Here is a 15,597-nt window from a genome sequence, read left to right as displayed (position 1 = left end):
CATTTCTCCACATTATATTCCATTTGCCATGTTCTTGCCCACTAACTTAGCCTGTCTATATCCCCTTGAAGCCGCCTTGCATCCTCCTCACAACTTACATTCCCACCCAGCTTTGTATCATCAGCAAACCTGGATACAGGAAACTTCGTTATATCCGGCACCGACGGGACCGAGCTGTTGCCGATCTATCAAAACTGCCGGACATACCAGCGTTAATGTTGAAGCATACGGAGGTTTTCATCTCCGTATCTGACAAAAAACACTGTTCCTTGGAAGCGTCTCTGTAGCTTAGCAACAGCTTCAGAGAGACTTTCCAGAGCCTGACTGTTGGAAAAAAAAAGCCACGAGAAGAAAAAAAAACCTAACAAAATGGCTCCTGATTTCTGCCGGTAGATCGAGGTTTCCGGACATACAATCTCCGGATAAACCAAAGTCTCCTGTATATTACACTTGGTCCCCTCATCCAAATCATTGATGTAGATTGTGAATAGCTGAGGCCCAAAGCACTGATCCTTGCGGTACCCTACTAGTTACAGCCTGCCAACCCGAAAATGACCCGTTTATTCCTACTCAATGTTTTCTGTCCAATAACCAATCCTCAATCCATGCTAGTGTATTACTCCCAATCTCATGAGCCCTAATTTTGTTTAATAACCTCTTGTGTGGTATCTTGTCGAATGCCTTCTGAAAATCCAAAGACACCACTGTGGGGGACTACGGTCTCCCACGTAAAGAAATAGGCAACACAGCGAGCTACAAGAAATAGGTCTTTACTCCAACTCTCACAATACAGTACCCAATTCGTGAAGCCCGCGAACCTGTGATGACTCACGGATTGGTCACCTGCTGGAACCTGATTGGTTTTCCTTCTATCAGCAGCAGGCAAGTCTGAACGTGCCTTATTCCTCTCAGCTTGCAACTGTCTTGCGGGGGGAGGGGAATACAGCAGTTAAAAGGGGATTATACAGGTTTACCTACATACACACAGTGTTTCCCCAATGTGGCAACGCCACACCACATCCATTGGTTCCCCCTTATCTATTCTGCTAGTTACAACCTCAAAAAATTCTAACAATTTGTCAAACACGATTTCCCTTTCATAAATCCGTGTTGACTTGCCCAATCCTATTATTATTTTCTAAGTGCCCTGTTACCACGTCCTTAATAATAGATTTAGCATTTTCCCTACTACTGATGTCAGGCTAACTGTTCTTCAGTTCCTTGTTTTCTCTCTCTCTCCTTTCTTAAATAGTGGGGTTACATTTGCTGCCTCCCAATCCGCGGGAGCCGTTCCAGAATCTATGGAATTTTGGAAAATTACAACCAATGCATGCACTATCTCTATAGCCACCTCTTTCAAAGTAGGCCATCAGGTCCAGGGGATTTATCAGCTTTCAGTCCCATTAATTTCTCCAGTACTATTTTTTAACTAATACTAATTTCTTTCAGTTCCTCATTCCCTTGATTCTCTACTATTTCCGGGAAGTTTTTTGTGTCATCTTCCGTGAAGGATATGCTGCTGGAATTTGTGCCCACATTGCAGAAGGCACAAAGGCCTAGAAATTCAGTGGCCTGCGCCACCAGTTTGCGCCCAAAGAGGGCTTTTGCGCCAGTCTGCAAACTTCAGGCGAAATTCAGCAGGGCGCTAATGGCGGCGTTAGGCTGTAGCGCTGCGCCGCCACCGATGACGTCATCGGTGTGCGCAGCGCCCCGTTTCCGCGAAGAATGCCATATTAAGTCGCGCCCGCCTCTTCAGCGCCGGCCGCAAACAGCGACCGGTACACAGGGCCTACCTGTGGCGGTAATTAAAGTGGAGGTGCGGCCGGCCGCTTTTTCGGCGGCCGCCTGCCCGCACCTCCTTCCCCGGCCTCTTCCACCGCCCCCCCCCCGCGGCATTGCCGGCTGGTTTCCGGGAGCCCGGCACTTCTCCGTTCTGCCGGGCTCTTTTGCCGGCACTCGCGATCGGGGCTCCGGCTGCTGCAGGGACCTCCCCCTTAAGAGAGGGAGGAAGGCCTGCAGTACCGCAGCCTGCCGCTCCGCTGCGGGTGGCGCTGCGGCCACTAGCGCGCCGATAATCAGTTTCAGCGCCCAAGCGGGGCGCCGAAACCCCTGTTTAGCGGCCGCCTTCCACTTGGTGCGCTGACACTGAATATCCCGCTTGCGCAAGTGGATCCGCGCGCAGCGGTAATTCCGGCGCCCAGGCGAGCTGGGCGCCCCATAATGAATTTCTAGGCCAAAGTTTCAGTGATGGCGCTTTGAAGTTGGTGTAGGTTCAGTTAAGCAAGCAACATAACACTGGATATTAGCAGAAATTCTAGGAAAAATGTGCAACAGCTTCTGGTTCAAGATCAATTACCTTTTTGTGTAGTAAGCTTGTGTGCCTTTAACTTCACTGGTGCATGAATCCGTTTTATTATAATGCTTGCTAGTGGTGAAGGTGGTGTGCGACTGAGGTCAAGAAGGTGCATACTTCAAGACAAAGTAAAAAAAAGTCTGACTCATTCCAGATCAAAGGTTGCTGAACAATGTTGCATGATGTGGATGGCAAACACGCTCTTACACTCTCTCTCTCACCCACAGGGCTGAAAAACTAACATCTGAAATTGCACCGCCCCAAGAGGCTAACCACTTTGCAAACCACAAAATATTAGTGAAACCTGAACTTCAGAACAACCAGAAAAATATAGACCCCACTTTGGGTCTTCAACCAATAGACAATACGGACATCACTCATGCTGACAAATACGGTTTTGAAACAGATGGACTGGACCAGCACAAGCCTTTGACTAAAATCAATAGTATTAAACTACAGCCTGCAAAATCAGAGAGTGGAAATGTCATGCCAGGTACCAGCAACATTCAATCTCAACAGTACAAATCTCTGCATGCAAATGGTTCGAATGAGCAAAGTCCAGTTAGTCCCATCTGTGTTCCTGTAGAAAATGTGGACACTGAAAGAGAAAGACTGGTTAGTCTAAATGACACTGGAAGGGGCATTCAAAGGACTAATTCAATGGTGCAGTTGGAGCAGTGGGTGAGAACACAGAAAGGAAAAGGCCAAGAAGAAGAACCTAGGAGGTATGGAGGCTTTTTTTTGAACACTTGTTTGTACAGCTTTTTTTTTAAAATCACATTTTTGTTTTAAGAGTGGTAAGAAAATACAGACTTCTGCAACTCAGATTTTCTTCTCTTAAATGTACACTGAAACTCAAGTCTTGAACGATGTGTTTCACATTTTTTTCATTCCATGACTGCAAAAAGGGAATCTATATTTTAAAAAATTCAAAATTGTTTGCATTAACGGAGATGGGAGACATTTCTAGTTTAGGTTTAATCACCCTTTATTCACAGCCCATGTTACTGACTGTCATGACTGAGCAATGAGGACTCCATTGTGAAATGTGATCTTTTCAGATCTGATCTTTTCAGATCTATTGTCACTAAATTAACTGTCTTTCATTCAAATATAATGTGGTAGAGAAGCATTTTGCTACTGCAACACAGTGCGGTGTGCTGTGATGCTTCCCACAGGATGCTGGAAGGTAACTTGCCTTTGGCGGTTACTGCATAACTTTTAACAGCTGCTACAAGAATGGCAGTCCTAATGGATTTGTTTTACTGTTTGTAACTTAAAAGAACAGCAATGACTTTGGGTAGCAAGTCTTAGGCATTCAATTTTTCTGCAGTGTATTTTCATGTGATTTCACTACAACTTGAGTTCTGCTCATTTTACATGCCACATTCAAGAGTAAAATTTCATGCACTAGAGTTAATCGTTTAAAAAAAAAAAATACTGTAGCCTTGGGCCACGTTGACCTGCGTGTCCTTTTGGTTGGGAATAAAATTTAGTGAGGAAGTAACATGCAAAGTAACATTCTTGAAGGCCTGGCTGATCATTTAATCTCTATTCCGAGAGACTTGTGATGTGGCAGTACTCAAAATAGTGCTGATTGAGAATGCATGTGTGCCTCGTTTGTATTTACGAGGCAAGTACCTCGGAGATTTGTCGCAGTATGTACAGGTTGCAAATCCATCAGATATTTCTGACTGCAAGAATATTTGAACATTTTTTCCAGCCTTTTCTGCAACAGATTGTGTAGGCAACGTGAAATATCTTAATCTGTCATATATATTTCTACATTAAAGTAGGTCAGTAGACTAACTGACCGTTATCTTTTTTCTGATATATTGTTATAAGTAAAGCGGATGGCTGCATTATTCAATTTAATTTACTTTTTTATCTGATAAAAGAATTTGAAATAAGATTTTCATGTGATATTAATTGCACCATTAGATTTGGAAATATTGGGCCGGATTTTGCTAAAAATGTGCAAATCGGCCAACAACTTGTGGCGAGGAAAAGATACCCTGTGAATTGCAAATCGCCACAAGTTACTGGCTGATGTGCACTGCTCCACCATTAGCTTCACGAAAATGGCATCTCGCCCTCAACCTCCCAGTGAGTTTCATGAAGTTGCTGCATTTGCATAAAGTTGCCCATTAAAATCATCACAGAACGTTAAGTTGAATAATTAACAGCGCAAGTACTCTTAACGATGTGATGTTTGCTAATGACTGCCAATCAGTCTCCCTGGCCCAGAAAGTGAACATTTAAAAGCACGGAGTCTCATTCCTTCAGGTTGTGAATTGTTTTAGGAAATTTTAAAAATGCCAAATGTAAAATGTTTACTTTTTTTTCTTACTTTTCCTTTCTGTATCCTTTTTTCTCTCAATCTTTCTTTCCCTCTTTTTAGTTCCCTTTCTGTACCTGATTTGACATTGAATTCGCCCACTCTAATTCACACTCCTTCTCAGTCCTTCCCCAGTTAATTTCTCAATCCTTAAAATTCTTAGGTTGGATAAGGAGATGCACTGTTTGTTCCGTTGTTCACCAAGGTCCCAGATGCCCTCGCCACGCCGTCATCAGCTCGCACTTCCAGCAACTTTGTGGGCAAAAACTGTTAAAACCTAAACGTGCTTGAGCAAGTCTAAATAACTGGGCATCCCGCGAGATGCCCCGTGCCAGCAAAATCTGGCCCAATGAATGCTTTTCATAAGAATGCTTATTAAAATGCAGAATCTTTGTATTTCATTCCATGTCTCAGTGGGTAATGTTTGCTAGTTTGCAGCTGAACCCTACAGACCAGGAAGGTTCCATATTCGCTCCGTGGTCTGTGATGAATAAGTTGATCTCACTGCAGCAAATTGCTTTCCATTGATTCCTGCTAGAAAGTGCATGTGTGGGTGTAGGTTGAAGGAAGGCTCAGGCTCAGCTGTGATGCCTTGGTTTGAAAAGCCTGCCAATACCCACTCTCTGGGCTCACATGAAAAATGTCACTTGGCCAAGATGCTGGAGGCAGCTGATGTTGATGCATCTGTACCCTCTCAGAGGTCACTGCCTTCAGGAGAACCAGGGCAAAAATACAACTTGAAGAAAAATGCATTTTATTAACAACCCCGGTTCACTTTAATAGGTCGAATTACCGTTATGGTATCCTGGCTGAAATTAATGTTGCAGAAGAAATGTGACAAAGTTTGCATAAATATTTTATCTTATATTTTATTTCTAGGATCAAATACCAATCACTTTGAGACTGAAATAATGTCAAGATTATTAATCTTATGTGAGCATGATCACACATGGACATGTTTACGGTGTCGATACAAACAGCTCATTTAAAAACATTGCTGATGTATCCATACTGGCACAAAAACTGGTGTTTATTTACCTTTATTCACAAACGAACATGTGTAAACAGGCTTTATACTAATGTATTATAAATATGATACCTCTGACATACCATTTGAATTTAAGGATTCAAACAATTTGTAAATTGTTCAAGTTTCAATCTCAATGTGATGTCTGAGCCCCTTCATTTAGATTGCCTTAGTCACTCTAGGTGTTCATTGAGAGAATGTGATGTTTAATTAGAGATTAAGTATTGTGTGCTTACCCAGTGTTCATTTTTAAAATCTCTTATGTAAATATTATGATTTTCTTCCAAATACAGTTGAACTTTCCACTGAGGGTGAAATGTGTCTCCAGTTGAGCTTTAAGTAATTATAACTGCAAAAAATTACATTTCTGAATAAACTGAAGTGTTAACATTCTAGAATTAAGAACTGGGAGCAGAACCTACTTAATCATAAATAGAAATGGAAGCTTTGGGGTTACCCGAAGAGAAAACAAATGGTGGATGGAGCTGGGGTAGTGGTACATTTGAGGCTCTCTATAGCAGTTGAAGTGTGCAACTGCTGCATGACGGCAAGCTTAATAATGGGAAATCCAGTTGAGGGAACCACTGGAGGCATGGCAGTAATAGTGGCACCTAAATAAGGGAGTGTGCAACGTGCGTAGATAATCTATATATTGTTACTTGATCTCCCATGGCATTGCACATGGGAAGTGAAGACCAAATGTAGTCTTCAGATGAAACAAAGTTGAAGGCAGGGGAGATAATTGGACCAGGGCCTCTGATGTAATTTAGTCTCCACTTTAAAGACACACATTCTGTCTTTATTTTATATTTTATTATAAATTTCAATGTCCTCAATTATAATGGAACCTGTCGCGTGTTTCCTACAGCACGGGTTCTCAACCTTTTTGCTTCCAAGGCCCCCCTCCTGTGTTATAAAAGTTCCGCCCCCCCGTAACACAACGCAAGTATTTTTTCTGTATAAAAATTAGTTATTATGCCATAAACATCAGTAGTCTCCCCTGTATATATTGATGGGACAAACTAACTGGCGGACCCCTGGTTCAGAACCCCTGCTACAGTACAAACAGTGACAACACTCAAAAGTACATAATGGGCTGTACAACGCTTTAGGATGTCCTGAGGGCATGAAAGGCACTATATAAATGCAAGTCCTTTCTTTAATTATAACTTTCTGCTAGTAGTGATACTGCAGTGCACTCACTGGCAAGAGGGTGCAATTACAATCATAATCATAATCAACTTTTATTGTCATTGTTAGTGCACGAGTGCAGTACAACGAAATGTAGGCTTGCGGCTCCCGAGAGTGTACATTTAGATTAAGACATTTAAACATTCAACATACATTTGGCTTGTAATACATTAACATAAACATAACCATAATAAAGTGCATTGGCAGATGTGCAGGCTTTAGAGTTTATTTGTGGAGTTCAGTAGGATGACAGCCCTGGGAAAGAAGCTGTTCCTAAATCTGGTCGTACGGGTGCGAATGCATCTGTAGCGTCTCCCAGATGGCAGGAGGGTGAACAGACTGTGGCTGGGGTGGGTAGGGTCTTTGATGATGGTTTGCTTGGGCAATTCCCATTATAAATGTGGACGTAGGAATTTAAATTGGAAAAAAATTACAGGAATATGTGCAGATTTAAGATTATAATACATCATTTATAAATCTATATATTATTTACAGATCTATTCTATCAAATAAACTCGACTAGGTTGTAGAAACCCACCGCAATATTAGATCAATATCGCTGGGAAAGGGATTTTTAATACACTGTTAGCTGAATTTCATTTACAAGCATCCTCCCACATAGCTATACATGATGGGTTCTTTTGCTGCCTCGGTTGGTGTGCATGTAAAAAGCAGTAAGTATGCCAGGTAACAGGTGTTAAATATTCAAATCTGCTGCAACACCTTTCACTGTAACAAGTTGTTTGTGGTATGTGTTGTACAAGGGATAACATTTGCGATATTTACTCAATGCAATATTCTGTTTGTGCTCCAAATTCTATAAATAGACATAGTTCCATTCAAATGCGCACATCTTCATTATTAATTCCCGTGGTTGATATTTGTTAGTTTTTACATCCTGTGTTGTTTAATTCAGCATTGTGGCAAATAATGCCCTCTGTTTGGCTTAACAAACAATGCTACTAATTTGTGCATGGCAGTGCCACCATGTAATTGCACTGTCTGTTGCCAGCACAGTCCAAGTACTGAAAAAATAGCAAATAATGGAGCAATTCTTCCTTTAAGCAGTTCATTCAACGTAGTTTGTTTATTGCATTTGTCTCTTCCCCTATTACTGTGATCTACCATGCATTAGAAAGTTAGAATGTGACATTTCCTTGTATTGACTTGTGCCCCAGTAACTATCATCTATAGGAAAATATATAATTTGTTGACTATATATGGTGGAGTATGTTGCTGTTGCTGCCACTTGTCCCACTATCCAATCCAGATATGGGAAGGAAATTGTGATGTAGACCAAGCAATAGAAGGAGACATGGAGACTGTGTGAGATTGAGTATTGTCTAAAAGCCCTTATACAGTACATTGCAGTCTGGTTCACAAGAGAGTGATTTACTGACCTCCTTGGGACACCTGTTTATGTTCAAGTCTACCCCAGGTCTCCTGTAAACCTGTTGGGATGAATTGGGCACAGGAAGACCATTGCTTTTGCACATGCACTGTGTGCAGAAGTTAGGAGCATGCTGCAATCTAGAGAACTAACTGAATTCATTCTGAGAGTCTGTTTGCCTATTTCACAATGGAAACGCAGAGTACTGTACTGTGCTGTGCATTTAGGAGGAGGCAGTTCCAGCACGAAAGTGAATTTCCAGTGCTATAAGCTGTACAGAGAATGGATCACTTGTGTTTAGGTGTGCCATTGATTGGCAAGGAGAGAACCTCATCTCCAATCAACTGTGTTTCATAAAGGTAAAGGCATCTTTAAGTCAGGGTGGTGTTTTATCAACGTTTCCCAAGATAGGAAACTAATGTGCATCTAAGTTAAACAAACCGTGCCCCAAGTTTATAAATAGAATTCTGTATAGCAGTCTTGTATGTTCTGCATAAATGTTGACTTTTCCATTCAGTGGCTAAAAGCATAGTTTGTTCTTGCTTGAGATGGCTTTTAAAGCAGAGTACTCTAACAGAACAGTATTCTGTCTTGGCAAGGCAGATTCAGAAGCCAGAGCGGGATGGGGACAGGCTTGGGTCAATTCAGACTAACGTAAAACCAACTTTCTCTGAATTACTTGAAATATGCAGTTTCATGATATCATAGGCAGTGTTTTCACCTGTGTGTGGCATCAATGTATGGACGCAGGGAGTCCTGGAACTAGAAAAGGCTGTTTGATATGTAAGTCTTATCTTGAATTCTTGATGCTACTTTCAGCTGTCATTAGCATTCTTGTTGCAGCAGATTTACTAGGATACATGTTCCCAGTTCAGATTTTTAATTTGAGATGTGTTGGTATTATTTAATGAGAAATGTTTTCTGTGGATTCCGCTACAGCACCCTTTCCAGTTGTGATGTCTTGCACACATCTAGGTTAAATTGTAACACTTCTCCACATTGCACATTGCTTTACAGTAAGAATTGAAAGGTTTAGGAATCAGTTATGGACGCTCTAAAGGGGCGTATTTTGCTGTGGGGCGAACCACAATGTTCAGAAGAATGAAATGGCTGTTTATGGCCTGACCTGATCCAGTGCTGTGGTACAGATTTGTTATGTGGTTGCTCCATTGTGCCAACCCACCTGGTATTGGAATAAAAACAGAAAATGCTGAAAATATTCAGCAGGTCAGGCAGCATCTGTGGTGAGAGGAACAGTTAATGTTTCAGGTTCATGACCTTTCATTCAAACTGGTATTGGTTTTGTGGTAAATCTTTCCTTTTTCCATTCCCTTCACCCAAAGTATTACCTATGACAAATTCCCAACTCTCTTTAACTCTTCAATCCCTTTGTCACAAGTGCTGTTGCATCAAGTTGGCCACTTGGAAGAAATTCAGGAAACAAGTTGTCATTTTGTTGAGGCGGTTGATAGCTTTCTGGATCTAAATAGAATAGTGTAAAATAGATTAAATAATGTTCTGTTCATTTACAGCATCACTTGTTATCAAACACTACCAAGAAACTTGCCGAGCTATCGGGCTCAGGCCATGCCATGCTACAGAACAATGCCTCGTCACAGTACGACAAGACCTGACAGCATCTGTACGGTGTCGCCTTCTGCATATGATAGGGTGCTTCGACCACCTTCATCAGAAGAAAAACGGAAGTCGATGCGGGATGATACCATGTGGCAACTGTATGAATGGCAACAGCGCCAAGTCTATCATAAGCATGGAACACTAAGCAGGCATGGTACTCTAAGTACTCCTGTCACCATGGTGAATATTGTCGACCAGTCACGCTCTATTCCTCCATCACCTTCCCATGGTTCACTGGCCCCCTACCAGGTATACTCTCCCCTGAGATCCTACAACATTGATTCAAGATCAGAAATATCGTCACCTATTTTAAGAGGAGACCTGACCATTGATTCCATTAAGTCTCGGCGGCACAGGACACCTGTCAACAGGGTAAAGCAGCTTCCTTGGTTTTGCCATTCATTCTGAATCACCATTCTTGAAATCTAGATTCAGCACTGCTAATTGTGAGGCTTAAATTTTGTGTATTGTATTGAATACAATGGTATGCTTTTGTACCAGGAAGATACGGCTTTTGTGAAGAGTGAAAATTCTGTTTGTGAAATCAAAACTAATCTGGCTGTTAACATTTCTTTTGGGGCGGTGGCTATCCATTTCTATGGGGGGAGTACTTTAGGTTGTATTTAAACTTCATAATTCACTGGACATGCATTGTTCTATCGAAATACAGTACTGCAATGGGAGATGTACTTTATCGTTCCTTGATTTAAAAAAACTGATTCCCCAACTATCACATTCCCAGTCTTTGCTAGACACTTAAGAATCTTCATCCAAAGTATTGAAGGGAGAATTTCTTGACCCAGTGAAATGCACCGTCAAGAAACCAATTGTAGAAACATAAAAGATAGGAGCAGGAGTAGGCCATTCGGCCCCTCGAGCCTGCTCCGCCATTCAATGCGATCATGGCTGATCATTCAAATTCAGTACCTGGTCCCTGCTTTCTCCCCATACCCCTTGATCCCTTTAGCCTTAAGAAATATATCCAACTCCTTCTTGAATATATTTAATGAATTGGCCTCTACTGCCTTCTGCGGTAGAGAATTCCACAGGTTCACCACTCTCTGGGTGAAGAAATTCCTCCTCATTTCTGTCCTAAATGGCCTACCCCTTATCCTTAGACTGTGACCCCTGGTTCTGGACTCCCCGACCATCGGGAACATCCTTCCTGCATCTAGTCTGTCCAGTCCTGTCAGAATTTTATAAGTTTCAATGAAGTCCCCTCTCATTCTTCGAAACTCCAGCGAGTACAAGCCCAATCGACCCAATCTCTCCTCGTACGTCATTCCTGCCATCCCAGGTATCAGCCTGGTGAATCTTCGCTGAACTCCTTCCATGGCAAGAACATCCTTCCTCAGAAAAGGTGACCAAAACTGCACACAATACTCAAGATGTGGTCTCACCAAGGCCCTGTACAACTGCAGCAAGACATCCTTGTTCCTGTACTCAAACCATCTCGCTACGAAGGCCAACATACCATTTGCCTTCTTAACCGCCTGCTGCACCTGAATGCGTACCTTCAGCAACTGGTGCACAAGGACACCCAGGTCTCGTTGCACTTCCCCTTCTCCCAATTTATTGCCATTCAGATAATAATCTGCCTTCCTGTTTTTGCCACCAAAGTGGATAACCTCACATTTATCCACGTTATATTGCATCTGCTGTGCTTCTGCCCAATCACCCAACCTGCCCAAATCATCCTGGAGTTTCTCGGCATCCTCCTCACAGCACACATGCCCACCCAGCTTTGTGTCATCTGCAAATTTAGAGATATTACATCTAGTTCCCTTGTCCACATCATTAATATATATTGTGAATAGCTGGGGTCCAAGGACCGATCACTGCGGTACCCCACTAGTCACTGCTTGCCACTTGGAAAAAGACCCGTTTATTCCAACTCTTTGCTTTCTGTCTGCCAACCAGTTCTCTATCCAAGTCAATACCTTGCCCCCAATCCCACGTGCCTTAACTTTACACGCTAATCTCTTATGCGGGACCTTATCAAAAGCCTTCTGAAAGTCCAAATACACCACATCCACTGGTTCTCCCTTATCTATTTTACCAGTTACATCCTCAAAAAATTCCAGTAGATTAGTCAAGCACGATTTACCTTTTGTAAATCCATGTTGTCTTTGTCCGATCCTGTCACTGTTTTCCAAGTGCTCTGCTATTACATCTTTTATAATGGACTCTAGCATTTTCCCCACTACCGATGTCAGGCTTACCGGTCTGTAATTCCCCGTTTTCTCTCTACCACCTTTTTTGAATAGTGGGGTTACATTAACTACCCTCCAATCCATGGGTACTGTTCCAGATTCCATCGAATGTTGGAAGATGATCAACAATGCATCTACTATTTCTAGGGCCACTTTCTTACGTACCCTAGGATGTAGATTATCAGGCCCTGGGGATTTATCGGCCTTCAATCCCATCAATTTCCCTAACACCATTTCCCTACAAATACTGATTTCTTTCAGTTCTTCCCTTTCATCAGACCCTATGTTCCCCGACATCTCTGGGAGGTTATTTGTGTCCTCCTTTGTGAAGACAGAACCAAAATATGTATTTAATTGGTAAGCCATTTCTTTGTTCCCCGTTATAAATTCCCCTGATTCTGACTGCAAGGGACCTATGCTTGACTTCACCAATCTTTTTCTCTTCACATATCTATAAAAGCTTTTACAGTCAGTTTTTATGTTCCCTGCAAGCTTACTCTCATATTCTATTTTCCCTTTTTTAATTAATCCCTTTGTCCTCCTTTGTTGAATCCTAAACTGCTCCCAATCCTCAGGTTTACTACTTTTTCTGGCCATTTTATATGTCCTCTCCTTGGATCTTATGCTATCCCTAATTTCCCTTGTTAGCCACGGTTGAGTCACCTTTTTTGTTTTATTTTTATGCCAAACTGGGATGAACAAATTCTGTCGTTCATCCATGCGGCCTTTGAATGTTTGCCATTGCCTATCCACCGTCAACCCTTTGAGTGACATTCCCCAATCAATCCGACCCAACTCGCGCCTCAGACCATCGTAGTTTCCTTTATTTAAATTCAGGACCCTCGTCTCTGAGTCAACTGCTTCATTCTCCATCTTAATGAAGAATTCGATCATATTATGATCGCTCCGACCCAAGGGGCCTCGTACAACAAGATTGCTAATTAATCCTTTATCGTTACAAAATACCCAGTCTAAGATGGCCTGATCTCTGGTTGGTTCCTCGACATATTGGCCCAGGAAACCATCCCGTAAACACTCCAGGAATTCCTCCTCCACAGTATTGTTACTAATTTGGTTAGCCCAATCTATATGTAGATTAAAGTCACCCATGATGACTGCTGTGCCCTTATTGCACGCTTCTCTAATTTTCCTTTTAATGCCATCCCCAACCTCCGCATTACTGTTTGGAGGTCTATATACCACTCCCACTAACGTTTTCTGCCCCTTGGTATTTCTCAGTTCTACCCATACAGATTCCACATCATCAGAGCTAATATCCTTCCTTACAATTGTGTTAATCCCTTCTTTAACCAGCAATGCTACCCCACCTCCCTTTCCTTTTTGCCTATCTTTCCTGAATATTGAATACCCCTGGATGTTGAGTTCCCAGCCTTGGCCACCCTGGAGCCATGTTTCCGTAATCCCAATCAAATCATATTCGTTTACCTCTATTTGCGCAGCTAATTAATCCACCTTATTACAAATGCTCCTCGCATTAAGACACAAAGCCTTCAGGCTTGTTTTTTTAACGCTCTCAGACTTATTAGAATTATTATTTACTGTGGCCATGTTTGATTTAAACTGTTGATTTCTCTGACTGCCACTTTTGGTTTCCTCCTTCCTATCTTTTGCTTTTATCCTTGTTTCCCTTTCCTCTGTCCCCCTGCTCAGGTTCCCAACCCCCTGCCATTTTAGTTTAAACCCTCCCCCAGAGCACTAGCAAACACTCCCCCTAGGACATCGGTCCCGGCCCTGCCCCAGAACCGGTTGCAATGTCCCAGGAATTTGAATCCCTCTCCCTCGCACCATTCCTCTAGCCACGTATTCATCTGAAATATCCTTCTATTTCTACTCTGACTAGCACGTGGCACTGGTAGCAATCCTGAGATTACTGCCTTTTGAGGTCCTATTTTTTAATTTACCTCCTAACTCCCTATATTCAGCTTTTAGGACTTCATCCCGTTTTTTACCTATATCGTTGGTACCTATATGCACCATGACAACTGGCTGTTGTTCTGCAGCCGCTCGGAGACATCCTTGACCCTTGCACCAGGGAGGCAACACACCATCCTGGAATCTCGTTTGTGGCCGCAGAAATGCCTATCTATTCCCCTTACAATAGAATCCCCTATTACTATAGCTCTACCCCTCTTTTTCCTCCTGTCCTGTGCAGCAGAGCCACCCCTGGTGCCAGGAAGTTGGCTGCTGCTGCCTTCCTCTGATAAGCCATCCCCCCCAACAGTACTCAAAGTGGCGTATCTGTTTGAGAGGGGGCTGTCCACAGGGGACCCCTGCACTACCTGCCTGTGCCTAGTACTCTGTCTGTTGGTCACCCATTCCCTTTCTGCCTGTTCAACCTTTACCTGCAGTGTGACCAACTGATCAAACGTGTTATCCACGACGTCCTCAGCCTCGTGAATGGTCCAGTATGTATCCAATCGCAGCTCCAGCGCCACAATGCGGTCTGCCAGTAGCTGCAGCTGGACACACTTCCTGCACACATAGTTGTCAGGGACACAGGAAGTGTCCGAGTTCCCACATAGCGCAGGAGGAGCATACCATGGCACTGGGCTGTCCTGCCATGACTTACCCTTTAATTAATTGCAATTAAATTAAATCAAATCAATCCTACCAATTATGCTACAGTTAAATGATATATTTAAGGGCCCTGGCTTACAAACAGTCCCCGCTACACCACAGAGACTTTAGAACCTATAAACCACAGAGTTAAAGTTTAAAAAGAGAGAAATACTCAGCAACCAATCGCTTACCTGCTTTCTGGTGACATCACACTTCGATTACTTTTTACTTCTCTCCCTCTCCCTGAGACTGGAGATTGGTAAACCTACCTGAGCCTCCGCCGCTCTTTTATACCTCGCCGCTCCGAGATTGCCGCCGCCGCTCCGAAGTAACTTTGGTGAGGGGTTGGGTATTGGTCGTCTGCTGGTGATCTTGGTTTGTGCATGGTGAGTTCCCAAAGGATCTACATGAAGAAAAAACAAACAGGACAAGGATAGGGAAAACATTTCTGATGTAGAATTCTGTTTTCATTCTCCTCTCCTTAGATTGTCTATCCACCAGACAGAAGGTCAATGCCCGTTGCTGTACCTGGACAGACCATCACGCCTGAGAGCTTGCAGGGAAAAACGGTGAGTCATATTAGAGTTTCATTATGGCAAGTTTTCTTAACGCTCTTAATTTGAGTGCAAATCTTTATGAAGTTGGCCACTTAGACACCGCTTTTGTTTTTTGGTCTTTGTTCTTTTTTAGCATTTTTAATTCTGCAATTGAATTAGCTCACCATTGTTTATAAACATCGTAGAGTAGCTATTAAAAAAAAGTAGAAAACTTCAGGAATGTAGATGGCTTGTAGTTTGTTTCAAGGTGCAACATTGGTTGTGACTTGTGACTAAATAGTAAAGCTGCCACAACTTGTCATATCCAAGC

At 42.6% G+C, this 15,597-nt stretch overlaps 1 protein-coding gene across 12 annotated transcripts in view; it reads left to right on the top strand.

The window, feature by feature from the left end:
* plekha5 (pleckstrin homology domain containing A5) overlaps positions 1 to 15,597 on the top strand; it is a 435,482-nt gene that overhangs the window by 328,508 nt on the left and 91,377 nt on the right. For all 12 annotated transcript variants that reach the window (XM_086010041.1, XM_086010040.1, XM_086010044.1 and 9 more), the window contains 3 exons: positions 2,581 to 3,078; positions 9,832 to 10,309; positions 15,216 to 15,299. In XM_086010041.1, the coding sequence (XP_085866167.1) occupies positions 2,581 to 3,078; positions 9,832 to 10,309; positions 15,216 to 15,299 (1,060 nt within the window). The remainder of the gene's footprint in view (positions 1 to 2,580; positions 3,079 to 9,831; positions 10,310 to 15,215; positions 15,300 to 15,597) is intronic.

This window comes from Somniosus microcephalus, chromosome 17 (genome assembly GCF_052327205.1).
Source record: "Somniosus microcephalus isolate GS21.2 chromosome 17, FLI_Smic_1.0, whole genome shotgun sequence".
NCBI classification, from domain to species: domain Eukaryota; kingdom Metazoa; phylum Chordata; class Chondrichthyes; order Squaliformes; family Somniosidae; genus Somniosus; species Somniosus microcephalus.
The sequence above is the reverse complement of the archived record's forward strand: the minus strand, read 5'-3'. Positions and strand labels throughout refer to the sequence as shown.